At 40.4% G+C, this 27,337-nt stretch overlaps 1 protein-coding gene across 2 annotated transcripts in view; it reads right to left on the bottom strand.

The window, feature by feature from the left end:
• UGGT2 (UDP-glucose glycoprotein glucosyltransferase 2) overlaps nt 1-24,208 on the bottom strand; it is a 191,763-nt gene extending 167,555 nt beyond the window's left edge. For both annotated transcript variants that reach the window (XM_072782599.1, XM_072782600.1), the window contains exons 1-2: nt 23,955-24,208; nt 5,787-5,869 (exon numbers count right to left, since the gene is read on the bottom strand). In XM_072782599.1, the coding sequence (XP_072638700.1) occupies nt 5,787-5,869; nt 23,955-24,106 (235 nt within the window). In that variant the 5' untranslated portion in view covers nt 24,107-24,208. The remainder of the gene's footprint in view (nt 1-5,786; nt 5,870-23,954) is intronic.
• Between the last annotated feature and the right edge of the window lie 3,129 nt (nt 24,209-27,337).

Genomic DNA, 27,337 nt, shown 5'->3' with positions numbered 1-27,337 from the left:
CCCCTGCTTGCTGCTCTCCCTGCTTGTGCTCGATGTCAAATAAAATCTTTTTAAAAATCTGAAGAATAAAATTCATGCATGCACAGTGCTGTATGTGAAGAATTCAAGGCCATTATTCCTAGGAGTTCATAATGAAGCATCAACTAGGAAGCAAACTTTACCTAACCAAGAAATAATAGGAGAAACTGTAGCATAAAGTTTGATAGTGAACTCTGAATACACTTAAGAATAGAAACAAGACTAAATGAAAGAGTTGAGATTTACAGAATACTATGTAAATGCTACACGCTCCAGTGATGCAGAAAAGCACATCACTAACCAAACCACAACAAAGGGGAAATTAAGTGGAAAATAAAATAAGCTCGGTGATTTCTCATAAACATTAGCTGGCAATAAAAGAATATCACCAAAGCCAATAAAGTAGTAGAAACTTATGTATACTTAAGAATACAAAGATAAAGACAAAGGATACTGGTGACCAAATTCAGACCATGCTGAGGGGAAGAAAGGATCATTAGCCATCTCATTATGGCTTATAGGAGACCGAGAGGCAATACTCAAAGAGAGGAGGCTAACCACTCTGGGTCTTCACAAGCTATTCCTTTGGCATAAAATGTAGAAGGGCAAGTGGTGCATGTTCAGCCAACTCCTATTCAGCAAACTTTAAGTGTCATTTGTTTTGGAAAGAGTTTTCCCTGACCTCCCAGTCCAGATCCTGTTATACTGATAGGTCCATCCTATCTGTAAATCAATTCTCAAAACTAGGGCAGCCCAGGTGGCTCAGCGGTTTAGCGCCACCTTCAGCCCAGTGCCTGATCCTGGAGACCCAGGATCAAGTCCCACGTCGGGCTCCCTGCATGGAGTCTGCTGCTTCCTCTGCCTGTGTCTGTGCCTCTCTCTCTCAATCTCCCTCTCTCTCTGTGTGTGTGTGTGTGTCTCTAATGAATAAATAAAATCTTTTTTTTTAATTAAAATAAATAAATAAATAAAATCTTTAGGGGAAAAAAAAGGGGGACACCTGGGTGGCTCAGGGGTTAAGCATCTGCCTTTAGCTCAGTTCATGATCCTGGAGTCCCGGGATAAAGTCCCACATCAGGCTCCCTGCATGGAGCCTGCTTCTCCCTCTGCCTATGTCTCTCCTCTCTCTGTGTGTCTCTCATGAATAAATAAGTAAAATCTTTGGGAAAAAAAAAAAAAACACCTGGTCTTTAAAAAGACACAATAGCTACAGGCCAACAAAAAAAATCGCCAAAATTAATATAATAGCATAACTAAGACTGCATCAGTCAAATGAGGATCAGTCTGAAAACAGAGTCAACAGAAACAAATGTGAATAGTGCCTGACAAGAGACATCAAATTTTGTCACTGGTCACTTTTATTGTCCCCAATGTAGAGATAGATGTAGGGTTCAGGGGTTTAGATTCTGTAATTTAGGCTTAACTTGCAAGATCATCTCAATCATGCGGTGGATATATTGGATAGCTAATGTTTTAAAATAATTCAGGGGCACCTGGGTGGCTCAACTGATTCAATGTCCAACTCTTGATTTCAGCTCAGGCCATCATCTTATGGTCTGAGACTGAGACTTGCATCAGGTTCTGCACTGGATATGAAGCCTGCTTGGAATTCTTCCCCCTCCCCCCATTCACACATGTGCTAAAAATAAATAACTCAATTCAGGCTCACCAATTAACCTGCTAATAAAGACTTTGCCTTTTTGGTATCCTTCCTCTTTCTTCAGCGTCATGTTTCATTGATTTCTGCCTATTGGCATTTAATATACATAAATCACTCTCACCTTCAGGGGGAAAAAAAGCAGCAGCCTACATAGCCCACTATTGATTCCATCTTATTTGCTGCACAATCTTTTTTTCCGGGTATAGAAATTAGTGATTCAACACATACAACACCTGGTGCTCATCACAAGTGCACCCCTTAATCTCCATCACTCATTTAACCCATCCCCCAACCACCTCCCCTCTTGTAACCATCAGTGTGTTCTCTATTAAGAGAACACACTATAGTTAAGTTTCTTGATTTTCCTTATGTTCGTTTTTTAAATTCCAAAGGAGTGAAATCCTATGGTATCTTTGACTTATTCTGCTTAGCATAATACTCTCTAGCTTCAATTGTCATTGCAAATGATAAGACTTTATTCCTTTTTATAGCTGATTAACATTCCACTGTATATACACACCACATCTTCTTTCTCCATTCAGCAGTTCTGATGGACACTTGGACTTTTCCCTTGGTTGGCTATTGTTGATAGTTCTGCTATAAACATTGGGGTATATGTATCCCTTCAAATAACTATGTTTGAATCCTCTGAGTAAATAACTACTAGTGCAATTGCTGGATCCCAGGGTAGTTCTATTTTTAACTTTTTTTTAAGAACCTCCATACTATTCTCCACAGTGGCTATAGCAGTTTGCATTCCCACCAACAGTATAACAGGGTTCCCCTTTCTCTGCATCGTCACGAATACCTATTGTTTCCTGAGTTTTGATTTTAGCCGTTCTGAATGAAGGTAATAACTCACAGTTCTGATTTGCATTTCCCTGATGAGGGATTTTGGGCATCTTTTCATGCTTCACAGTTCATCCTGAAAGACTTAATATTCTTCTCTGCTTCCAACCTCAACTCAGACCTCAACCTACCACATAGTTTTTTGATAATTAGATCACGGAAACTGCTAAGTCACCAATAACTTTTCTGTTGTTAAAAGCTTAATATTCTCATGATTTGATCAGTCTATAGTACTTAATAACATCCATCACTTACCACTCAGTGTTCTCTTGGCTTTCATGACACTATACTTTCTAGGTTTTTACTGACCTTTACGGGTCCTCCTAGTCTCTATTGTGTGTTCTTCTGTTTAGTTCTTACACATTGATGCTCGTCAGGCTTCTGCCCCTGGGCACTATTTTCTTCTCATTTTATACCTCCTCCCTCTAACTTTAATTACTCTTTTAGTGTTGATAACTCCCAAATCCAACCCTTCAGCCTAGACTTTTACCACCTAAATCTCCCACTCATATATCAGCTTATGGGGTATCTCCACTTGGATATTTGATAAGCATTTCAAATGTGACACATCCAAACTGCAATCATCATCCTATCCAAATCCAGTTCTCAGTTACAAGTAACTCAGTTAGAAATATCATAGTATTTTCCAAAAATCTTTCCATTAAAATATATAAGCAACTTTACTTAAGTAAAAACCATTAAATCTTCAAGGACTTTGAGTTTCTTCCATGTGGAGCACATGGGGAAGTAAAAATAAGTAGGGACTCATTTTAGATAAACCTTGGTTGACATTTCTAACTCACCACACAAACCTCATAGGTTGGCAAATATCATACCATCTGAATCTTGAAGCATCAATAAATACCTAACTCTGTAGCAGGACCATAAAATAGCTTAAAAAAAAACAGGCAATTCTATGTTTAAAGATCTTAATTTTATTAAGATCTTTATTAAGATCTTTATTAAATGTTTAAAAGATATTAATTTGCTGACACATAATGTAAAGTGTTCTCACTAAATGGCATGAAACTAGCACCTGAATTCAAAAAGTTAAATCCTCAATATTTACAACTTTTTTAGGCAAGTAGATCACTGGAATTATTCTTCAGTAGAGTATTTATGGGGTTTAATGGAGATTCAACAACCTAAAAAATTACAAGTAACTGAGGATTTAAAACGTTTCCTCTAGGATAATATCTTGAATTCGGTAACTCTGACAATCGTTGACATTTTTAACTCCTAATATACAGCATCCTCTCCTACACTTAACAACATCAGTGATGATGCAGCGTATGTATTTGATCTTGCCATTATAAATAGTTTTAATAGAATTCTATTTTCTGTGTTAGTAATCCTTATTTAATAGAATTCTTTTTAGGTTCAACCCCGAAATACACACCTCCTATATTATATGCTTGAAGTAGAATTTAGGTATTCCTAAGCTTATATTCTAACTTGTTAGTAATCATCTGCCATCAGATTGTTCAGGCATGTCATTTCATTTAGGTAAAGTGCTTAGATACATCTAAGCAACTAAAAGCAGTTCAAAAATTTATAAGAGTAATTTTCAAGATTGCTTTCCCAGTGGGAAACAGCACTGAATAAGACTATAAAGTATATACCAAGAACCAAAGATTTAAGATAGCTACATTCAGGACTTTAGGTGAGAGCCACAAAATTTGGTGGATTTTTAAAATTTATTCATTCATGAGAAACACAGAGAAAGAGAGGCAGACACAGGAAGAGGGAGAAGCAGGCTCCATGCAGGGAGCCCGAGGCGGGACTCGATCCCAGGTCTCCAGCATCACTCCTGGGCTGCAGGCAGCGCTAAACTGCTGAGCCACCCAGGCTGCTGGTGGATTTTTTTTTTCAACTATGAGAATCTTAAATATTAATCTAGCCCATTTTTGCCTCAAATATCAAAACTGAAATTACCAGGACAAATACAAAGCCAACCATCAACAGTGCCCCATGCATTTGCCTGTCTACTTCTACGTGGTCAAAATTCCTATGCACAGCCTACTACCACCCTCTCTTGTGCTCTACTCCTTTCCTTACCACCTGGCTACCTCTACCATCCACTCTCAGCTTCAACACCCCCCACTAGGAAGGCCACCCTGCTCTCTCTGAAGTACTGACTAGGTGCCTGTTTCCATGTGCTTCTTTGTCATCACAGCCCATGAAGCTCTCACCACCTCACAGCAGAGTGCGCTCTTCTGCTGTCCCCTTGACAGTATTATGGGGTCCAGGGAGTACAGATCATCTTTGTATTCCCAGAATCTACGGAAGTACACAGTATCTCTTGTGACTCAAATAATGATAATTAAATAATGACGTTTTTTAAAGAGCTTACTTGGTTTTGAAAATATCATGAAAGGCATGTGTGTTCTATTTTTTTAAACCTAGCTCATGAAATAAAAAAATTGCTGAACTTCAAGGCTACTTGACCCAAATGGAGGTCAATAAATGAACACTTAAGATATTCAAGTCTATTGTTTCTCCTACAATTACACTCAATAACAAAATCATAAACGAATCACCAGAGTAAGTAGTCTCTAAAATATTTAATCTCCATAGTAATCATAGTAATCTCCCCATGTGTACAAGGCTAAAGAAATCCTCCTTTATGGATTCCATGTTAGTATTTTTTCTATTCTAGAGAAAGGAAAATAACCTTTCTTTATAATAATTAACCTTTTAGCCTCTGCTCCTAAAACCTCATTTCATTATCTTTAATCTTTTTCCTCAGAAAACACATTAACACTTGTTCATTCTAAAGAATATGCACATATATAGATACGTAATATATATTCACATATATTTAAAAATTAGGAATGACTACATCTTCTAGATAGTGAAATAAAAACACATAGGTTACCTGATTTGTTAAAGGCAAGTAGTAAAAAATCTCTTTAAAAGCATTTTTGAAAAAAAAAAAAAAACACTACTAGATGCAAAACTATTTCAAATAAATCTAGGTAAAAAGAAAGCCATAATTGAACAATTTCTATTTCTCCTTGATTATAATGCAATCTGCAAACACTGCTAATCATGTGACTGTTCTTATAATAAAGGATTAAACCTTTATTTTTCAGAAATGGATGCTTGGAATCATTTCCATTAAAATATCTTTTCAAATTTAATATTCATACTTACTAACCAAATTGAGCATTTACACTTCACCCTTAAAGACAATAAACATATCTAATGTATGTACAGAAATAGAAATTTTTTAAGTTACGATATGCATATCACCTACCTGTTTGCTTATAAATTGCTAATTCTTGTACAGTTTCCAAAAACTGCCAAAATTTTTCATTACTTTCTTCTGCCATAAATTCACTATTAAAATAAAAGTAATCAGTTAATAGATAGAAATGAAAAATGAAATGAGAAACTACAGCTTAAAATCCAATTATAATTTATGCTTAAAACAAAAACTTCCAAATAGTAAAGTGACTGATTTCCATTTACTATAATACAGAAAGAGAACAAATGATGATTCTTACATGACATTCTTAAGTTACAAGCATATACTCGTGACTGGAAAAGATTGCATGAAATTCCTTCTGACTTTTCCTCATTACTAGCTATAACTAAAAGACAGATAATTTATTGTTTCTTCATGTGAAATACCACTGAGAAGTAGAATCTTTTGTTTTAATTCCAGTGTAGCTAACATACAGTGCTACATTAGTTTCAGGTGTACAACACAGTGATTCATACTGACATACAACACAAGGTGCTCACCAGAACAAGTGCACTCCTTAATCCCCATCACATAGTTCACTCACCCTCCCCTATAACCCCTTTGGCAACCACTAATTTGTTCTCTATAGTTAAGAGTCTGTTTCTTGGTTGTGTCCCTTTTTCCTTTTGCTCATTTGTTTCTTAAAGCCCACATGAGTGAAATCATATGGTATTTGTCTTTCTCTGATAGACTTATTTTATTTAGCATTAAACTCTCTAGTTCTATCCATGTCATTGCAAATTACTGAGAAGTATAATTTAACAGTAATGAAGGAAGTGTTAAAGGTTAAAAAAAAAGACTGCCCGTTTTTCACAAACAAATATTGTTTTTATAAACACTCTTTAAAAACAGTATTATCAGGGCACCTGGGTGGATTAGTCAGTTAAGTGGCCAACTCTTGATTTTGGCTCAGGTCATGATCTTGGGGTCGTGAGATCAAGCCCCACACTGGGCTCTGCACTAGGTGTGGTGAAGCCTGCTTGGAATTCCCTCTTTCCCTCTCCCTCTGCCCCTTCCTCCCTCACTCACATGCTTACTCTATCAAAAAAAACAGTAATGTATATTATTTTTATTTAGCTACTTATTTTTGTAGATGATAGTACTTAAGACATAAAATACCTTAATGAGAAAATTAATAGGAAGTTGGTGTATCAAATTAGATCTTTGGCCTTAAAGCCCAGGCACTTTGATTTTTCCACAGGGTGTAGGTCAGAAAAAAATGACCAATGCCATTTAAAACCTTTGGGAATAATTGGAAAAATAAATAAATAAAACCTTTGGAAATAATGAATTGAGAGGCTACTCAGTCCTGTACAGAACAACAATGTGCAAGACACTCAGAGCAAGTAGATTCAACTATTTAAACTAGAAAGGAAATAGCCATTAAACAGATGGTACAAGGGCACGTGGGTGGCTCAGTGGTTGAATGTCTGCCTTTGGCTCAGGGTGTGATCCCACAGTCCTGGGAGAGTCCCACACTGACTCCTCTCTGCCTATGTCTCTGCCTTGGTCTCTGTCTCTCTCGTTAATGAATAAATAAAATTCTTTAGGAAAAAAAACAGTACAGATTTGTTATTGCCAGCTTATCTTTCTCTCTAGTCTTGGCAAATTTAAACTAATGCTTAATATAAATGGAAAATATGAGGGCATCCAAGACACGTGCAAAATAATTCTTGTGGGTCTGGTCACTAAAGGGGAAAAGGAGGAGAGAAAAACTGATTAATTTATTCACATAAACATAGCAAACACAGGAATTGAAAGCAGTGCACAAACAATTCTTGCTATTAATAGTGTCCAACTCGATGGCATTAAAAAAAAAAAAAAGGGCGGAGAAGGAGAAGGAAAAGTTAAAGGCAGAAGAAACAATGGCATAAACTGGATGTGGCCTGAAAAGGTCAAGAATGTACAAAACCTTAAGCAAAGCAGGGAGCAACACTTAATACCTAGCTGACTTGACTAGAGCTACAGAGAGGCTTGTATACTGTGCAACCACAGGCAGAATGTTCATATGCCAGAATTTACACATTTAAGTAGGATCCTTCCAAGTGTTCACCTTGAGAACATATTCATACACACCTATTCCCTCAATATACCACTGCTCTCAGCACTTTGGGAACTCTTCTGGAATGGACTTCCAGGGGCAATTTGCCAGTAATTCATGAGGAAATATCCTTGAGAGATCATCTACATCAGTTCCTCAGTTAAAGTTTAAAAAAGTAAAAAAGACCCCCAAAACTGGTATTTCCAATTTGTTTACTTGCTTTATACAATATTTAGAACAGTGTTTCCCAAAGAGCTCTACCATAGAGAAATAAAAATGATTTGCATAGAGGATATGTTTATATGTATGAAAGAGCACGACAGTAGTTATAAGAGCAACACCAGTGTTATAAATGCAGTTTTGATGTAGAAGTTATGAGTTATGAAAATTTACCCTCATCAGTCTATAATCATCCCTAGCAAATAGTACTAAATTATAAATTTCTTTAGGTAGGGGGTATACCTCATCCATCTTTGCTTCCTACACAGTGCTCATCATAGGGCCATGCTCAAAATAGGCACTCAAATTTCTAGTCTGAACTAAAAGATTCTAGAGACAGAGACAGGAGAGACAGAAGAGAGATGAGAGACAGGAGAAACAGAGGAGAGGGACAGGAGAGACAGAGAGGAGAGAGACAGGAGAGGCAAGAGAGAGGAGAGAGACAGGAGAGGCGAGAGAGAGGTGAGAGACAGGAGAGGCGAGAGAGAGGCGAGAGACAGGAGAGGTGAGAGAGAGGCGAGAGACAGGTGAGAGACAGGCGAGACAAATTCCCAAGAAAGCTTTAAATTAAAAAAAAAGAATGGAGCTTCCCCAAACAGAAAACCATTATTTCTCCCAAGCTCCTTCTATCTACTCAATGCTTTCAATTCTTCATTTTCCATTTGTTCCTCTCAACCTCTTTGACTTACCTAGAATTCTTATTACAAGAAACATTAAAAACTAGAACGTGAGCAGAATAATGAAGTCTAGAAAACAAAAATGCAAAGTGCAACTGTTAAAGGAACTACCAGCTTCCAGCCTGCTACACTGTCAAAAAGAGATTTGGTTCACGAGGATAAAGTCAAGACTACTAGATAAAAGTTGTAGTGGGAAAGACTGTAGTCTGCATAACAAAGGACTTGCTGACAATTTATATTTGTTCACAAAAGAACAGGTAAGGGCATGAGGGAATAAACATTAAGCATCCTGTCTGGATCATGCAATCAGGACAGTTTCCACAGATCAGGTATATTGTAGAGGTAATTCTGATGGTGGATTGAAGAAGACACTACCTAAAGTAGGTCCCTTCTGTTGAATCAACATTATTGAGTGCCGACTTCTTTTGTACTGAGTCTTGGGAAAACAAGTATGAATAAGAAATACTCTTGGGGCCCTGGGTGGCTCAGTAGGTTGAGTGTCCAACTCTTGATTTTGACTCAGGTCATGGTCTCAGGGTCATGAGATGGAGTCCCATGTTGGGCTCCACGCTCAGCAGGGAGTCTGCTTGAGATTCTCTCACACACCCTCTGCCCCTCCCATTTGTGTTGTCTCTCTTAAATAAATAAATCTTTAAAAAAGAGGGGGAGAGACAGAGAGAAATGGGGAGGGGGGAGAGAAGGAGAGAAAGGGGGGAGGGGGGTAGAAGGGGAAGAGGGGGACAGGGGGGAGGGGAGAAGGTGGGGGGAGGGAGGGAGAGGGAGGGATAGAGAGAGAAAGGAGAGAAAGGAGAGAGAGAGAGAGAGGGAGAGAGAGACAGGAAGAGAGAGAGAAAAAGACAGAGACAGAGAGAAAGAGAGAGGGAGAAAGAGAGAGAGCCAGAGAGAGCCAGAGAGCGCCAAAGATTCTTATTGCTTCTACCAACCCAATATTACGAATACTTACTGAGCACCTACTTTTGTACACTATGCCTTGCAAAATATAAATAAGAAATAATCTTATCCCTTGAAGCTCACATTTTAGCACCTACTTTTGTACACTATGCCTTGCAAAATAAATTTATTCATGAGAGAGACAGAGAGAGAGAGAGGCAGAGACACAGGCAGAGGGAGAAGCAGGTTCCATGGAGGGAACCTGAAGAGGGACTCTCCCAGGTCTCCAGGATCACGCCCTGGGCTGAAGGTGGCGCTAAACTGCTGAGCCACCCAGGCTGCCCACAAAATAAATTTAAATGAAATAATCTTATCCCGTGAAGCTCACATTTTAGCACTTACTTTTGTACACTATGCCTTGCAAAATAAATTTAAATAAGAAATAATCTTATCCCTTGAAGCTCACATTTTAGCCTCAGAGATTAGCATACATACCTTGCAATAAGAATTATTACTGAAGTATTGACCAAATGTTACGAGAACATACTAGAAAGACATTAGTTTTATCAAGGAGAAAGTAATATGCTAAGTCCATAAATAAGGTATCAATGAAGAAAAGACTGTTGCAGAGTATTATATTGCCTTCCTAGGGCTACTGTATCAAAACCACAAACATAGTGGCTTAAAACAAGAGAAATTTATTTGTAAAGGTCAAAGGTCTAAACTCCTGGTGTCAGGGTTAGCACAACAGGTTCCAAAGGTCAGGATCTACATTTATCTTTTGGGGGGCCACCATTCAAGCCACTATAGTCCACCCTGAGCTCCCCAGAATCCATATCTGTCCCACATACAAAATGTATATGCCAAATGTATATACCCCAACATTCTCCAATGTAATCTCAACCCATTAGAATATCATCTCTAAATCAAAAGCTCACATAAATATCACCAGAAGTCTCACATTTTATCATGTAAATCACTTAAAACAGGTATAAGTGAGACACTGGGTATGCTCCACCCTGGGGCAAAATTCTTCTCCATATGTGGACCTATGAACTAGAAAACAAGTTGTGTACTGCCAAAATGCAGTAATGAGATAGGCATTCCAAAGACAGAAATTCCAATTCCATAAAGGAGAAATTAGGAAGAATAGAGGAGTTATCAGTCCCAAACAAGTTCAAAATACAGCAGGACAAATTCTATTAGGTTTCAAGCCCTGAGCATAACCCTCAGTGGCTTGTTGCTCCACTTGCTGTCCTGCTTGCCACAGCTCTGCCTTCCATCTCATAATTCCTTTTTCTTGAAGGGTTGAAGGGTAGCACATGTTTGCAGTTAAGTAGTCTATCAGCCAATTTCCTGCCTATGGGATTTGGAAAGTCTGACAGCCTTGTCTCATTTCATCCTGTCTCTTCTGGTATGAGCCGGCAAGGTTTCTGTTGATACAATAATCAAAATCCTTGGGGGTCTCTTGTATATCTTACCAGGACCATGTTATTAACAAAAAACCCTCCACAGACCCTTCCTGCATAAGCCCACCTCTACTCCTGGCTTCTGCTGAGAGTGCTGAGTGGATCCATGAGTCATATGCCTAACCTATACAGCAAAACAATGTCCAGCCATATATTTGGTCTTCTTTCCAGAGCATGTGTCCCCAACACTGAGTTTCCGCATTTCAACATTCTTTGCAATGGACAAGTGGAGAAGCTCCCATTATCCAGGAGAAGTGCTACAGTCCTCTTTCCTTAACACCTCCATCTTCAGTTTCTCTTTCCTCTTGCATTTTATTATGAACAAGAGGAAACCAGGAAACACTTTTAATGATTTGGTTGGAAAGCTCCTTAGTTAGCTATCTAAGTTCATCACTTAGAAGTTCTGTTTTCCACACAAGTGTAGAATCCAATTCAGCCAGTTTTCTGTCACTAGAAAACAAGGATCATCTTTGTTTCCAATAATAGGTCTCTCATTTCCTTCTTTTTTTTTTTAAGATTTTATTTATTTATTCAGAGAGAGAGAGAGAGAGAGAGAGAGAGAGAGAGGCAGAGACACAGGCAGAGAGAGAAGCAGGCTCCATGCAGGGAGCCCGACGTGGGACTCGATCCCCGGTCTCCAGGATCACACCCCGGGCTGCAGGGGGTGCTAAACCGCTGCCCCACTGGGGCTGCCCCCCTCATTTCCTTCTGAGCATTTACCAGCAGTGGATTTAACATTCTTGTTTCTACCAACATTATACTCATAAGGACATAAAGTGTTCCTTATGACAGAAGCTTTATCCCTACCACACTCCCTGGTTTCCTCTAAGTCCTTAGCAGAATCACCTTTAATATTCTTATTTCTACCAACAGTCCCCTCAAGGCAATCTAGGCTTTTTACCATATTTTTCACAACTCTTCCAGCTTTCGCTTGATTTACCAGCTACTTCCCCATTGTTAGTATTTGTTACAGCAGCACTCCACTTTACCAAATCTGTACTGGTTTCCTAGGGCTGCTGTAACAAATTACCAAACATTTGGTAACCTAGAAACAGAAACTTATGGTCTCACAGTTCTGGAGGCCAGAAGTCCAAAATCAGGGTAGTGGTGTGGCTATGAGCCACCAAAGGCTCTAGGGGAGAATCTTTCCTTGCCTCCTCAAGATTCTGGAGGCTACAAGCACTCCCTGGTTTATGGCTACATCAATCCAATGTCTGCCTCTGTTCACAAGGCCTTTTCCTCTTCTATCTCTTATAAGGACATTGGATTTAGATAATCCAGATAATCCACAATGATCTAAAGACCCTTAACTACAAATATCCTTTTTCGAAATAAGGTAACACTAAAGGGTTCCAGCAGTTAGGATGTAGACATCTTTTTGGGAGCTGCCATTTTCCCACTACAAGTGATTAGGCTGGTACATCACATGGGTGCTAAACTGTGAAGGACCTTAAGGAGCATCCTACAAAAGTTCCAGCTCTAAGACTCCAGGACAATGCAAATCAAGATAATGCAACTACAAATCTAAGATTGGAAAAAGTTAGGCTGATTTGGAATGCAGTATGGGATCCATGCAAACTCTGGCAGGAAAATAGAGGAAGACAACACACATTAGGCTAGAATACATTTTTCAATAAAACTATTACATCTGATATCATAAAATACAATGGATCATAATACACTATGAACACTTATGTACCAACAAATCATACACCTAAAAGAAGTGAACTCCTAGAAATAACCTGAGACTGACTCAGAAAGAAGTAGAAAATCTGGACCAATTATAACCAAGGAGATTGAGCCAGTAATCAAAAAACTCCCCAGAAACAAAAGTCCAAGACCAGATGGCTTCAGTGGTGAATTCTACCAAATATTCAAAGAAGATTTAATATCTTTTACAAATTCTTCCAAAACCTTAAAGAAGAGGAAATGCTTCCAAACTCATTTTACAAAGCCAGCATTACCCTAATATCAAGGAGGGGTGGGGGGGAGAAACATACACACACACACACGCCCGCACACACGGAAATTACAGGCCCATGTCCCTGATGACCACAGGCGCAGAAATCCTCAACAAAATGTTGGCAAACTGAATTCAACACTACATTAAAAGGATCACACACTATGATTAAGTGGGACCTATCCCAAGATGCAAGGATGGTTCAACATCCACAAATCGGTCTATGATATACCACATTAACAAAGTGAAAAATAAAAATCAAATGACCACCTTCATACAAAAAAATCATTAAACAAAAGGCAATGCTCATTTATAGTAAAAACTCTTAACAAACTGGGCATAGAGGGAACAAACTTTAACATAATAAAGGCCATAGCTAACATCATACTCAACAGTGGAAAGCTGGAAATTTTTCCTCTAAGATCAGAACAAGGCAAAGATGCTTACTCTCACTTTTATTCAATATAGTACTTAAAATTCTAGCAAGAGCAATTAGGAAAGAAAAGGAAAAGACATCTAAATCCAAAGAAGGAAGTAAAATTGTTACTGTTTGAAGATAACATGATAGTATACATAGAAAACTCTAAAACTCCACCAAAACTATTAGAACAAATAGATAAATTAAGTGACAGGACACAAAAATCAATATAAGAAAATTTGTTGCATTTCTGATACCAAACTATCAGAAAGAGAAATTTAAAAACAATCCCATTAACAATTGCATCAAAAAGAATAAAATATCTAGGAAAAATTTAACCAAGGAGGTAAAAATCTGTATACTGAAAACTATAAGACACTGATAAAATAAATTAAAGATACAAATAAATGGAAAGACACTCCATATGCATGGATTGAAAGAATATTGTTAAAGTGTCCATACTACCCAAGCAATCTACAGATTCGGGGCAATCCCTATTAAAATTCCAAAAACAAAACAAAACAAAAATTCTAATACCAGGGTGCCTGGGTGGCTCAGTCAGTTGAGCAGTTGCCTCTGGCTCAGGTTGTGATCCTAGGGTCCTGGGATCAAGTCTCATGGTGGGCTCCCTCCTCAGCAGGGTAGTCTGCTTCTCTTTCTCTCTCTTCTGCTCATGCTCACTCACTGTCTCTCTCACTCAAATAAATAAATCTTTAAAAAACAAAACTAAATTCCAGTACCATTTTTTTTAAAGATTTTATTTATTTACTCATAGAGACACAGAGAGAAAGAGGCAGAGACACAGGCAGAGGGAGAAGCAGGCTCCATGCGGAGAGCCCGATGTGTGACTCGATCCAGGATCTCCAGGATCATGCCTTGGGCTGCAGGCGGCGCTAAACCGCTGCGCCACCGGGGCTGCCCCACTGTGCTACCAGGGCTGCCCTCCAGTACCATTTTTCACAGAAATAGAATAAACAATCCATAAATGACCCTGAATAAACAAAGCAATTTTGAGAAAGAACAACAAAGCTAGAGGCAACAGGCTTCCTGATTTCGAACTATATCACAAAGCTATCATAATCAAAACAGTATGAGACTGGCATAAAAATAGACACATTAACCAATGGTGCAGAACAGAGAGCCAAGAAATAAATTCTGCATATATGGTCAATTATTTTATAACAGAAAAGCCAAGAATATACAATGGAGAAGGAACAGTCTCTTCAGTAAATGGTGTTGGGAAAACTGGACATCACATGCAAAAGAAACTTCACCCGTCCTACAGCATATACAAAAATTAACTTGAAATGAATTAAGACTTGAACATAAGACCTGAAATGATAAAACTCCCTGAAGAAAACAAAGGCAGTAAGCTCCTTGACATTGGTCTTGTCAATGACTTTTTGGATTTGACATCAAAAGCAAAGGCAACAAAAGCAAAAATAAACAAATGGCACTATGACCAAAATGCTTCTACACAGGGGCAACTGGGTGGCTCGGTCTCATTTATAGAGAACAGACTGGTGGTCATGAGGGTCAGGTAGTGGATAGGTGAAATGGGTGGAGGTGGTCAAAAAGTATGTGAAAATTAATAAAGGGAAAACTCACTAACATGGATTGGGGATATTAGAAGGAAAAGCCAGAAGGGGGAGCTGTACCATTCAATGTCCATGATAGAAAAAATTGTCAATTAGAGACCACTAACAGAAGACTCTTCAACAGGAAAGAATCATCAATTACAGGGACCAACAGGGAAAGACGTACCTTGCATCTCCTACAAGAAACTGACTACCTCTGTAACTCAGCCAAAGAGAAACCATCATCACCCTGAACTCCTGCTTTTTTCCAACAGACTTTCCTTCAAAACAATCCTTTCCAGTTTCCTCTTTCTTCTGTATAAAATAACTGTTCCTCTCTTGTTTGTTGCACTTGCCATAGTTTTGCCATAGCTTGTTTGTCCCTAATTGCAATCCTGTTATTCCTGAGAAAACTCATTTTTGCCCATAAAATAACTGTTTTAAGATTAACATTTGGTTAAAAAAAAAAAAAAAAACATTTGGTGAACAGAGGTGGGATCCAGAGAGGACCCCCAATCATCTCTGAGGCTGGTCAGCAAACGGGTGCCAGTACCCACAGAGCCAATGGGTTCATGGTTTTCTTGCTACCCTGGAGTTTGAGAATGATCCTCAATGTTCTTCTTAGACTGCTAGCCATGCTCTCTTTGTGTTTGAGCTCTCCAAGCTTTTATTTGGGACTTTAAGGCCTTGTTCTTTCTGTGAGTACTCATTTAGACTTTGATCCGACTCCTTTTCAGAACGGGACTGTTTCTGTTAGAACTGTATCTCGTGTTGAAAAGAAAAGAAATCTCCCAATTTCTTTTTGGGATTAGACCACACCCATTGGAACTACACTAACCTTTAGTCCAACTTCTTTTTGGAACCAAACTGTTCCTATTACAACTATGCTAACCTTTGGTTGGTCCCACTCTTCGGAACCAGATTGTTCACTGGAACTGTACAAGTCTTTGATCTGACTCCTTTTTGAAACTGGACTATTCCTATCAGAAGTTTGATTTCCTTCTGGAACAGACTTTTCCCATTGAAACTGTGCTGTTTAGGAATTTTTCTTTTTCCGTTAGAAAAAAGCCTTTAAGAAATGGGATCCCAGACATCAAAATACTCTGAGTCCTGCTGCCCCCTATGCCTGCTTTGGGGACCCTGGCTGGTTTTTGTTTAAAAACTATGGTCCCTCCTCATCCACATTCCTAAATAAATCTTCTGACTTAGCCAAAACTAATTTATAACTACAATGGCCATGATTTGATCTCCCTAACACTTTTCTCAAAGCTGAACTGGCATTGAGAAGCTGTCAAAGGTGCATGGGATGCCTATTTGGTAGTTTGAAGCTTCCAAATGTTATCAGAAATCTAAAATTGCCTCTCTGCAAAATACAATTTCTAGATTAGCTGAAACAAACTATTACAAAGACCCAAAAGTTTCTGAAGTCTCTCTCTTCCCACTGCCATCTTGTCTCAGGATGGAAGCAGCTATCTTGTGCTCAGATGCCACCTCCGGTGTCATCAGCCTCCTTCCTTTCCATAAAGCCTGCACCTCCTCTATACCCTCAGTTTCCCTGTTCTAATTCTCTAGCTGAATTTACCTTTCCCCTCAAACTTCTCCCCACTCCCTTCTTTCCTGAACCTGTTAAAACCTTCCCCTTTAAAGCTAAGTCTTCTGAGGATCTCAATAAACCCCATATTTATTTAGCCTTGGACTAAGGCTGAATTGTGAGCCATACTTCAAGAGTTTCCTAAAGTGACTGAGGACCTCGATAGGTTTGCTAGAGTCTACCAGAGTTGTTCAAACTTACTAACCTGATTTATGTCAATTAGCCCACATGCTTGTTGGTGAGGGCCAGGCCAAACATTGGATAAAACTAGTCCAGGGAAGGTCCTGAAAGAGATTTAGAGAAACAGACACCTAACTTTTGGCAAGATGCTGAAACACTTGCTGGAAATCTCCACTGAGCAAGAACAGAAGCTCTTCCTGAGCCTGTTGACTGGAACAAAATTTAGACTGCACACAAAAACCTGGTGAAGCCATTCATAAGTACTACAACCAACTCCAAATTGTCTTTAAATTTTTATCTTTCTTTAGATGCTAAATCCACTTAGGTAGCATTTAGCTCTAGGTTTATTAATGGGCTGTTTATTTAAAAGGACCAGGGTTGAATGGGAAACTATGTTCACTCCAGATTCAGTCAATTTGGCAAACTAGATGTTTGCTCACATCCTAGATGTGTCAACCTGCCTGCCCCCACTGGCCAAAAAAAGACCAATAAAATTCTTAAAATTCTTGGTTTTCATCTCCAGCAAATGAAGGCTCCTGAACAAAATTAAAAACCTACTAGTTTGTACTCCTTGCAAAGAGCCAGGACATTGGGGAAAAGATTATTACTGACTTAGGTACTCCTGCAACGTCAGCTCCCTAGCCAGTATTTCCAGTGTCCTCCGAATTCCCAATAGGGCTCTGAGGAGCCACAGAGACTCTTCCCAGTCTCTCTTCTTAATCGACTCAAGAGAAACCACTCTCCAGATTGGGATTGAATCTCTCTATCCTTATTGACACCAGAGCTATCTATACTCTTGGTGCTCAACCCCATTGCTATAAAGCAGCCCTGGAGTACTAAAATGGTCTCAAAGAGTGGAGGGTCTCTAATAAACCTCAGAAAGTTCCTATCTCTAAAGCTACTTCCTTTTGTCTAAGCACTCTGATACACACACCTTTCTCCTTAGTTCCTCTGCCATTCTTCATTTACTGGGCTGAGATTTCTTAGAAAAAATAGACCAGAATTTCCTTTCTCCCAAAAGGGGAAATAATTCTGAAATTTGACCATAGTAATAAAAAAGGCAACCAGGTAAATTAAATGACCCTTTGACATCTTTTATTTGCTCTGAGTCTGACAGCACTATAGTGGAGTCGAGGACAGTGATGATTTGTCCCTACTGGGTCCATCCTCTAGGACAAGATCTTCAACTGATATTGGCAGAATCCACAGTGTACCTCCCATCAAGATTCAAATAGATGCCTCAAAACCTCTCCCTAGAATTAATATTCTATAAATAAAGAAGCCTTTCAAGGCATCAAACTCATAATAGAAGATTACAAAGTTCAAAGCCTCATCATTCCTACACCAATCCCTATAAGATGGCTATTTTATCTATGAGGAAATCCAATGGCCAAGGACGGAGGTTTATCCAGGACCTCTGAGCAATAAATGACCCTGTTATCCCTCAGTACTCTGCTCTTCCTAACCCCATATGCTGACATTCATTCCCACTGGAAGCCAATTTTTCACTGTAATTGATCTCCACAATGCATTCTTCAGTATTCCACTCAATAAGGATAGCCAGTATCTTTTTGCTTTCACTTAGGAAGAATGGAAATACACCTGGACAGTAATGCCAGTTTTACAGAGCCCTTCTTTTCACAAACCTTAGAAGCTGATTTGGATTGTAAGTTTTCTGCAAGTTCTACTTGGATGCAATACCTAAATGATATGCTTCCCTGCACCCCCTTCTCAAACCTCTTCACAGGAAGACAGCATCCACCTGTTAAAACTTTTCGCCATCATGGGAAATAAACACTTCAAAGAAAAAAAATGCTGTTTGCTCAACTCAGGTTTCATGCTTAGGGCACCTAATGTCAGAACAAGGACTACACATGGATCCAGGGAGATTTCCTGGCATCCTGAACTTTCCAAAACCTAGAAGTAACGCCAATTATGAGGTTTTCTTGAACCTTTCTTGGATTCCAAACTTCTATCTTATGCCTCAATCTCTGTATGTTTTACTCAAAAATGTAAAACCCCACCCTATTATTTGGAAAGTTCAAGAAGACAGATGTGTCTTTGCATGTGAGAGGAAAGGGAATACCCTTGGGAGTACTAACCCCAAAACATAGGGCCCATAGGGTATTAGAGCCAACAATTAGATCCTGTGGCAAAGGGATAGCACTCTAGCCTCAAATATTCCTGAAAAAATAATCATGGCATCCTTTTAGCCATCCTTGTATTCTGGCCAAGGGCAAAGCCACATTTATACTGATAGCTGGTATGCCTTGGGGTAGCTTAAGACTTTGGACTATAGAAACAAAATTTTCTTACCTACAATATGGCTAAAACTAAAAATGGCTCTTATGTTCAAAATGTGTCAGATGCCACACTTCTGCAGGCTGCTCTGGCTGTTATTAAGGTTCCTGGGCATTCCAGACTCAACTCCCTGGAGGCCAAAGGACACCATCTCACTGATATCTCTGCCCAAAACACTGCTCTCAAAGAAACCAGTAACCTCTGTGATTATCTAAAGAGACGTTCTGCCAAATGATAATTCGGAAAGACCACCAGGAGATACCAAACAATTGTCTGAGTGGGGAAAAACAATATTGGGAATCTTATCACTGTTGGTTCAATAAAGAAAGAGAACTCCAGGGACACCTGGGTGGCTCAGTGGCTCAGCAGTTGAGCATCTGCCTTCAGCTCAGGTCGTAATCCTGGAGTCCTGGGATCCAGTCCCGCATCAGGCTCCCTGCAGGGAGCCTGCTTCTGCCTCTGCCTGTGTCTCTGCTTCCCTGTGTGTGTGTGTCTCATAAATAAATAAATGAAAGAGAAAGAGAAAGAGAGAGAGAGAGAGAGAGAGAGAGAGAACACTCTGGTTTGGACCAAAAAACAATCTGGCCCTACCAAAATTGCTAAAGTTCCTACACTTACCACTAAACAGCATTAAACCACTGTGGTTTACTGACACAATGATAACATTTCATGAACCAATAGTGGTGAGGAAGTATTAATGAGGTTGTAAAAAGTGCCTACTTCACTTGCCCCACCTGTCAAAAACATATTCCAGGGAAACCTGTTTGCACAGATGGATTTCATAAAGTGTTCCCAACGAATGGACAGAAACATGTTTCAGTATTGATCTGTATGTTTTCTCACTGGACTGAAGCTTCCCTTGTAGAGAAGCTGCTGCTTCTACTGTGGCTAAAAATTCTGTTAGAAAAAAATGATCCCTACCTGGGGAATCTTCTCAAACTTTATAGTGACTGAGAACCCATTTCACTGATCAGGTGCTTTGACAAGTTAGGGCTGTCTGCCCAGTTTTACAGCACTGTCATGGTGCACATCATCCTCAATCCTCAGAGTTAGTTGAGCATATTAATAACACTATGAAGACTCAATTGGCAAAACTGTAGAGATCTTCCAAACACCCTGGTGAAAAGCACTACCACTGGTTCTTCTAAATCTCTGATCCATCCCCTCGAAACTCAAACTCTTACCCTTTGAGATAGTCACAGATGTCCAATGCACTTGGCCCTTACAGCTCCTTTGACCCACAGCAGATAAAAGGAGATATACTTCAATATTGTAAAGGCCTAATTAATTCTTTAATGCTTTGGTACTGTGACCTTTCTCAAAGTGCACTGCCAGGACAGGGCCTTAAGCATCACATCTCACAAATAAGAGATTCCATTGAAAAAAGGCACCTCCAGAAAGACTGTATTCAATCTTGCTAGAAAGGCTCTTATCAGGAACTGCTAGTTCTTGTGGCACCAAACTCCAAGGAATAGGCTCTTGGAGTCACATGACACATCTAGAGAAATCACCAAACCCTGCCTGGACTGGTACACCATCTGGTGACCTGCAAGTAAAGATTTTCTTGAGTGAAAACAAGAGGAACAACTGATAATGCAGCTTTCTTAATATGTAAGGACCAGACCTGTATACCTCTTCCTCACTGTTTGCTTCTATGATCCCCTTCTTAGAAAGGAAATGTTCTTGTGTGCATTTCCCAAACCCCTGTTAAAGGGAGAAACCTCCTCTCTTGATTATGGCCTTTCAGCAACAGTCTCATCAAAATCTCATGACAAATTAAATTCTCAGCTGCATTTTTTGAAGGGTTAGAAGATTCAGAAGTTACAAATGTCTTTCTTTCATCTGAATTCTTATCTGATTCTGAATTCTTATCCAAATTCATAGTTCCTGAATTTGAAACCTTACATGCTATATTACTGGATAACATTTCAAGTGGTTCTTCTGAAATACTTTTTTTTTTTGGTTTTGTTTTAAAGATTTTATTTATTCATGATTTTATTTATCCCTGCATGGAGCCTGCTTCTCCCTCTGCCTCTCTCTGCCCCTCCCCCATGTATAAATAAATAAAATATTTAAAAATAAATAAAATTAAAAAAATAAACCACTGGGCCACCCTGAAATAATACTATTTTAATACACTTTTGAAGTTTTACTATTTCTGCAAAAAGTTCATTAGTTATTGCTTCATGTTTATACCTGCACTCAATCTCTCAAATGCACTTATTTCATTCTTACAGTGTGCTCTTATAGTATTCACTATTTTTCTCTCATGGCTACTTTAAGTGAGGACTTCTAGGAGGCATACAAGACTCCAGATTTGCCTCCATAGGGAGAACTTTTGTCCCCTAAGTCAAAATAAGTGCCAAAAAATAACCTTCAGCTGGATACTTTCTGACCCAGGAGCCTGGTTTAGAACCATCATACAATTTGGAAGTTGTGTTACTTCTGTTTTTATGTTTTTTTTGTATTTAGTTCCCTGTCAAACTTTTATAAAAATGATATACCCAATTAAGAGAGGAATACAATCCAATACTTACTGTCTTGAAATGATACAGACTTTATTTTTTTAAATTTATGATAGTCACAGAGAGAAAGAGGGAGAGAGGCAGAGACACAGGCAGAGGGAGAAGCAGGCTCCATGCACCGGGAGCCCGATGTGGGATTCGATCCCTGGTCTCCAGGATCGCGCCCCAGGCCAAAGGCAGGCGCTAAACCGCTGCGCCACCCAGGGATCCCTTTTTTTTTTTTTTTGATACTTTAGATAGTTAGGAGGGAGAACTCTGGGGCACTTCCTTTCCTTGTTACTCAAATGTGGCTTTTAGGTGGTTTCCAAGCCCCCTGTGTACTTTCCATCCATTAGGACAAGACAATCAAGAAAGAACCTTTCTGGCACTGAGGGACAAAGTCACTAAATATGAAAAACCTGACTTTCGGTCAGTGATGTTTTCAAGCAAGATTTTGATCAAAAGGGCGTAATGTAAAAATTATTAAATAGAAACCTTATTAAAGTGGATAGGGTATGGAGAAGAGGTCACTGTACCACTCAATATCAATTGCTGGAAGAACAAGCAATTATAGACTCCTAACACAAGATTTGCAACAGGAATCCTCAATAACAGGCCCTAACAGAAAAAGATGTACTTTGCATGTCCTACCAGAAACTGACTAGTCCTGCATCTTAGCCAAAGAGAAACTGTGATCATACTGGGCTCTGGCTCTTCTCCAACAGACTTTTGTTCTAAACAACCCTCCCAAACTTTCTCCGTCTCCATAAAATAAAGTTCCTCTCCCTTGCTTGTTAGACTCGCCTATGGTTTTGCCATAGTTTGTCCCTGATTGCAATTCTGTATTATTCCTGAATAAGTTCATTTTTGCTGGTAAAATAAAATTTTAAGGTTAACAGGTACAAACTTTCAGTTATAAGTCATGGGTATGTAACGTATAGCATGTAGCATGTGACCTATATGCACATTTGAAAGCTCCTAAGATGTTGAAAGTTCTCAACACACACAAAAAAGCTTGTATCTCTGTTAGGTGACAGACATTAACTAGACTAACTGCTGTGATCATTTCACAATATATAAAAATACTAAATATTATGTACACCTCATACTAATACGTGCTGTTAATTATAACTCAAAAAAATAGGTTTAATATCTTAAAAACGCAATGTAGTGTCAGGTGATGGACTCTCTTTTTAAAGGTCCATAAGAGGTTTCTTCGGCGAACTGACAAAAAAGCAGCTGGCATTAAAAGTTCCTGCTAGGGACGCCTGGGTGGCTCAGGGTTGAAGGCCTGCCTTCCGCCCAGGGCATGATCCCGGAGTCCCAAGATCGGGTCCCGCATCGGGGCTCCCTGCATGGAGCCTGCTTCTCTCCCTCTGCCTGTGTGTGCCTGCCCCTTTCTCTGTCTCTCGTGAATAAATAAATACAATCTTAAATAAATAAATAAATAAATAAATAAATAAATAAATAAATAAATAAATAAATAAAGCTCGTGCTAACTAAAGTGAGGAATATTTTTATTTTTTTATTTTTTATTTTTTTAAAGTGAGGAATATTCAAATGTGGTTTAACTTCTAGAACGCCATGAGCAAAATTCACGAGATAAAAGTTGTGTTTCTGCAAAGTGATAGGAACTCATTTCGGTGGACTCGGGAGGAAATACCTGGCGGGAAGCTGCCTTCTCCACAGGAAGCTCAAGAGCCCATGAAGGAAGAAGGTGTGACCACGAAGCCAGGTGGTTCCAACACCGTCTCCTAAAAAGAACTGCCTACATCAATGGAAGTTGCCTGCGCTGAAGGTCGCGCCCCAGCTCCCATTCTTCCTTTTCTCTTTCGTAAGTGCTCCTGAGATCCAAACGAGTTAAAGGCCGCGACGTTTGGGCCGCCCCCAGGGCACGATCCTGGAGACCCGGGATCGAATCCCACGTCGGGCTCCTGGTGCATGGAGCCTGCTTCTCCCTCTGCCTGTGTCTCTGCCTCTCTCTCTCCCTCTCTCTGTGTGACTATCATAAATAAATAAAAATTAAAAAAAAAAATTAAAAAAAAAAAAAAAAAAGGCCGCGACGTTTGGGGAGCCGTGGGCGAGGCAAGGCAGGCGCCGCCGGGGCGGGGGCGAGGAACCGCATGGGAGCGCCGCGCACCCGGCCTCACGCGAGCAGGCGACGCCGCGACGCCGAGCCCGAGCCGGAGCCCCAGCCCCAGCCCGAGCCCGAGCCCGAGCCCCAGCACGAGGGCGCTGCCGCCGGCCCACGGCGAGCCCGGTCTGAGGCGCCGCGGAGACCGCCCACAGCCCCTCACAGCGCCGACCCGCCCCCGCGCTGGGCTCGGCCACGGGGCCGCCCGCACCCACCTGGCCTCCAGCAGCAGCGGGGTCGCCGGCCACTTCGCGGCCAAGTGGGCCGTCACCGCCTTGGACGCGGAGGCCGTCCGGGCGCCGAGCAACGAGCAGCACAGCACGGTGGAGCCCAGGAGCAGCCGCACCACGTCCGCGGCCCTGGCCATGGCGCGGACAGGGAAGCGCGAGCCCCTCGGACCGGCGCTCGCAGCTCGCAGCCCGCAGCCCGCAGCCGCCACCGGACAGTCGGCTCCTCCCAACGCGCGGCCGCCCACTTCCGGTGGGGGGAGCTCGAGTCCGTTACTCGGAGCCGGAGCCTGGCAGGCAGCGAGCGCATGCGCGTCCCGCTCCCGCGCGGTCGGCGGAGCCCCGGGGGCTGGAGCCTGGAGCCACGTAGGTGCGGGCGGTGCCGGGGCTCCCGGGGCGGGGGAGGGGGGAGTCGGCGATCCGGCCTCCTGCTGCGGGGCGGACGCGGGCTCCCCGAGACCCACCTGCGACTGCGGCCCACTACGGCTGGGTGGAGGTGCCAAGGCTTGGAAGAGAAGGCATGAGCCGGCGTGGATTTTATCCACGTTTACACCGGCAGAAAGCAGGGCCCGTCAAGGTTCAATCGTCTGCCTTACGAGCTTCTACATTTTAATAGAGTCACCATCTGGTAGGGCTTTTAGAAAGCCCGATGTCCAGTAGTATTTAACCCACCTCGCTCCCAGGTGCGGTGATTCAGGTTCAGAAACCATCACCTTAGGGTGACATCGCATGGAGGGCGGGGTGTTGCGTTTCAAACTAGGGTTTCTGATTCAGTAGATCTGGTGGGAGGAGGGGGGAGGGCGTCCAAGAATTTGCATTTCACGCCCATCAAGTTCCCAGGTGGCATTAATAGTGCTGGCTGGGAGCTCCGCTTTTAGCTTTTGTACTCAAAAGTGGTCCCACAGGGCTGCAGCAGCAGCAGCATCACCTATGAGCTTAACAGAAATGCAGAATCTCGGGGCACCTAGGTGGCTCCGGTCGAGCGCCTGCCTTTGGTTCAGGTGGTGATGCCCGGGTCCTGGGACTCTCTGTGTATCTCATGAATAAATAAAATCTTGAAAGAGAGGAAGGAAGGAAAGGAAGGAAAGGAAGGAAGGAAGGAAGAGAAAAAAAGAAGGAAAGGAAAGAAAATTAAAAAAAAAAAAGAAAAATGCAGAATCTCGGGCCCCACTCCAGACCTACCAAATCCGAATACCCCGGTTAACGGGAACCCCAGGTGGTACTGTGCGCGTTAAAGTTTAAGAGGAGCTGGTTTAGAGGGTTACAGGTGAAAAATGCATAGGAAAGTGATAATTGCTTATGTCATTATCAGCCAGAATCACACAGCTTTGATTGAATCATGATTTAAACCAAGGACTGTCTGACCCCCAAGCTCATGCATTTACTACTTCAGGCTCAAAGACAAAACCTTGCAACAGAATTAAGTAGTTTTCCAGTACCTATGATTCATCAAATCAAAACATTCAGTTTTATTTAACTGGGTGGAGGTGGAGCCTCGAGTTTCTGGCTCCCAGTCAGGAATAATTCTTTTTCTATTCAGAAGGCTGTTAATTTATTATAAATATTAAAATATATGGTAAAGAGAAGCCGTAGCGGAGAAAAATAGTTGAGAAGGAGGCACTGATCCATTCCTTTTTTCCAGTTACTCCCCCGCCTTATGAGGAATCCGAATCTCTTGAAGCTGCTGAAACGTGATCAGTTTTTCATTTCCCTTCATTTGCTTAGTATATATCTTTCCTTAGAAGACCTTGCTCTGGAAATTCTACTCAGGTGTCCCCTCTAAATTTAGCCTTCATTTCCTGATTTTTTCCTACTTGATATGATCTATCCCTCCTTTAGAGTCCCATAAGCTCTTTATTTTGACTGTCATTTATCATGTGTAATACTCACTTTAGAATTTGAATACAGTACCTACTTATTTCTCCTCTTAGAGATGGTGTTTTCCCCCAGGACTCATGTCTTATTTTTAGCATCTGTTGCAATACCTAGCACAATACATGTTATTGGGGCCCAATAAATATTGAACAGTCCTTGTTTTTTGTTTTTTTTTTGATAAATAGGCAGAAAGCTAAAGCAAATGAGTAAGGAGTTTCAATGCTATCCACAGAACATAACGGAAATATATTATGAATCTTCCACAACTATTTGCTTTAATTAACTCCTCATGTCCACTTATTTTTGGGCTGAAATTTTGACTGAAATTGTAGGATGAAGGAAATAAGATATTTACAGTGAATGTCTTCAGTGAAAGCATATCTGGTGGTTACAAATTTTTAAGAAATGACTTGTATGAAGAGTCACATAAACTACACTATTAAAGGACACTACTAAAACATATATTTATATGCATTCCAGCATATTTGAGTTCACAGTAGGGAGGAACACTATATTTCTCTTTTAAAGAATGAAATTAATCCAGGGCCATTTATTTACATAATCATTATACATTTTAGCTTACATAGTATTTTCTTAGAAATTTAAGTGAGTTTGATGTATTCCTTAGGCTGACTATCCCTGGGCTTCTTTACTCTTCTGCAGAACAAAAGAATAGGACTAGGTGATATGTAAGCTTTAGAGGAGATCTTTAAGAGAACTGCTTGTTGACCTCAGAGCTAGACCAGGACGATGATACTCCCATACTCTCTCTTCTGTCCTTGGAATGTCCGTGGAATGTAAGTTCTGCCCACTGTTCCCACATCAGAAGCCACTTCAAGGAAACAGCCTTAGAGAGTAATATTATTGAGACCATCTGCTCTGTATAGAAGGCTAAACTCTGTTAAAGCCTCGGTATAAACTCTTGAGATTCTGTGAGTGCACAGATCTACATGTCTTGCGGTTGCCCCAGTAAGCCGTGTAAGTAAGTTCCTTTGCTTATTAAAACTGCCAACTACCAATGTGGAGTGGTCTGCTTCTTCAGTTTCTCCTTGCCCTCTGTGTATGGCAGCCAGTTTCAAATTTCACTCAGGGAACTCTCAAGGTTGTGAGCCAACGTTGAAGTGTCTGCTATATGTCATTTCTATTTACAGGTAGAAATATTAAAATGCAAAAAATGAATAACTTAGTGAAGGTCACTCAAGTTAGTGGAGCAGCAAAGCATTCTAACATTCATAATCAATAACCCTTTGGCACAGATTGGCTATGAAGTGAATGTAGTTCAGGGAAACAATTGTACTTTAATATTTTTTAGCAAAATGTTATTCAAAGTTATTCACATCAGGGTAATATGAATGAAAATTGATGATGATAGCAGTTTTCATTGTATGTGGAAGAAGTGATTAATGAGTGGTTCATAATAAGAATATTGAGCTTAATAAAATAAATCATCTTGAATTTTTTTAGGTAGGTACAGCTACTATATTTAATGAAAATAG

This window comes from Canis lupus, chromosome 17 (genome assembly GCF_048164855.1).
Source record: "Canis lupus baileyi chromosome 17, mCanLup2.hap1, whole genome shotgun sequence".
NCBI classification, from domain to species: Eukaryota; Metazoa; Chordata; class Mammalia; order Carnivora; family Canidae; genus Canis; species Canis lupus.
Note: the sequence above shows the minus strand (reverse complement) of the source record. Positions and strands in the feature narration are given on the sequence as shown.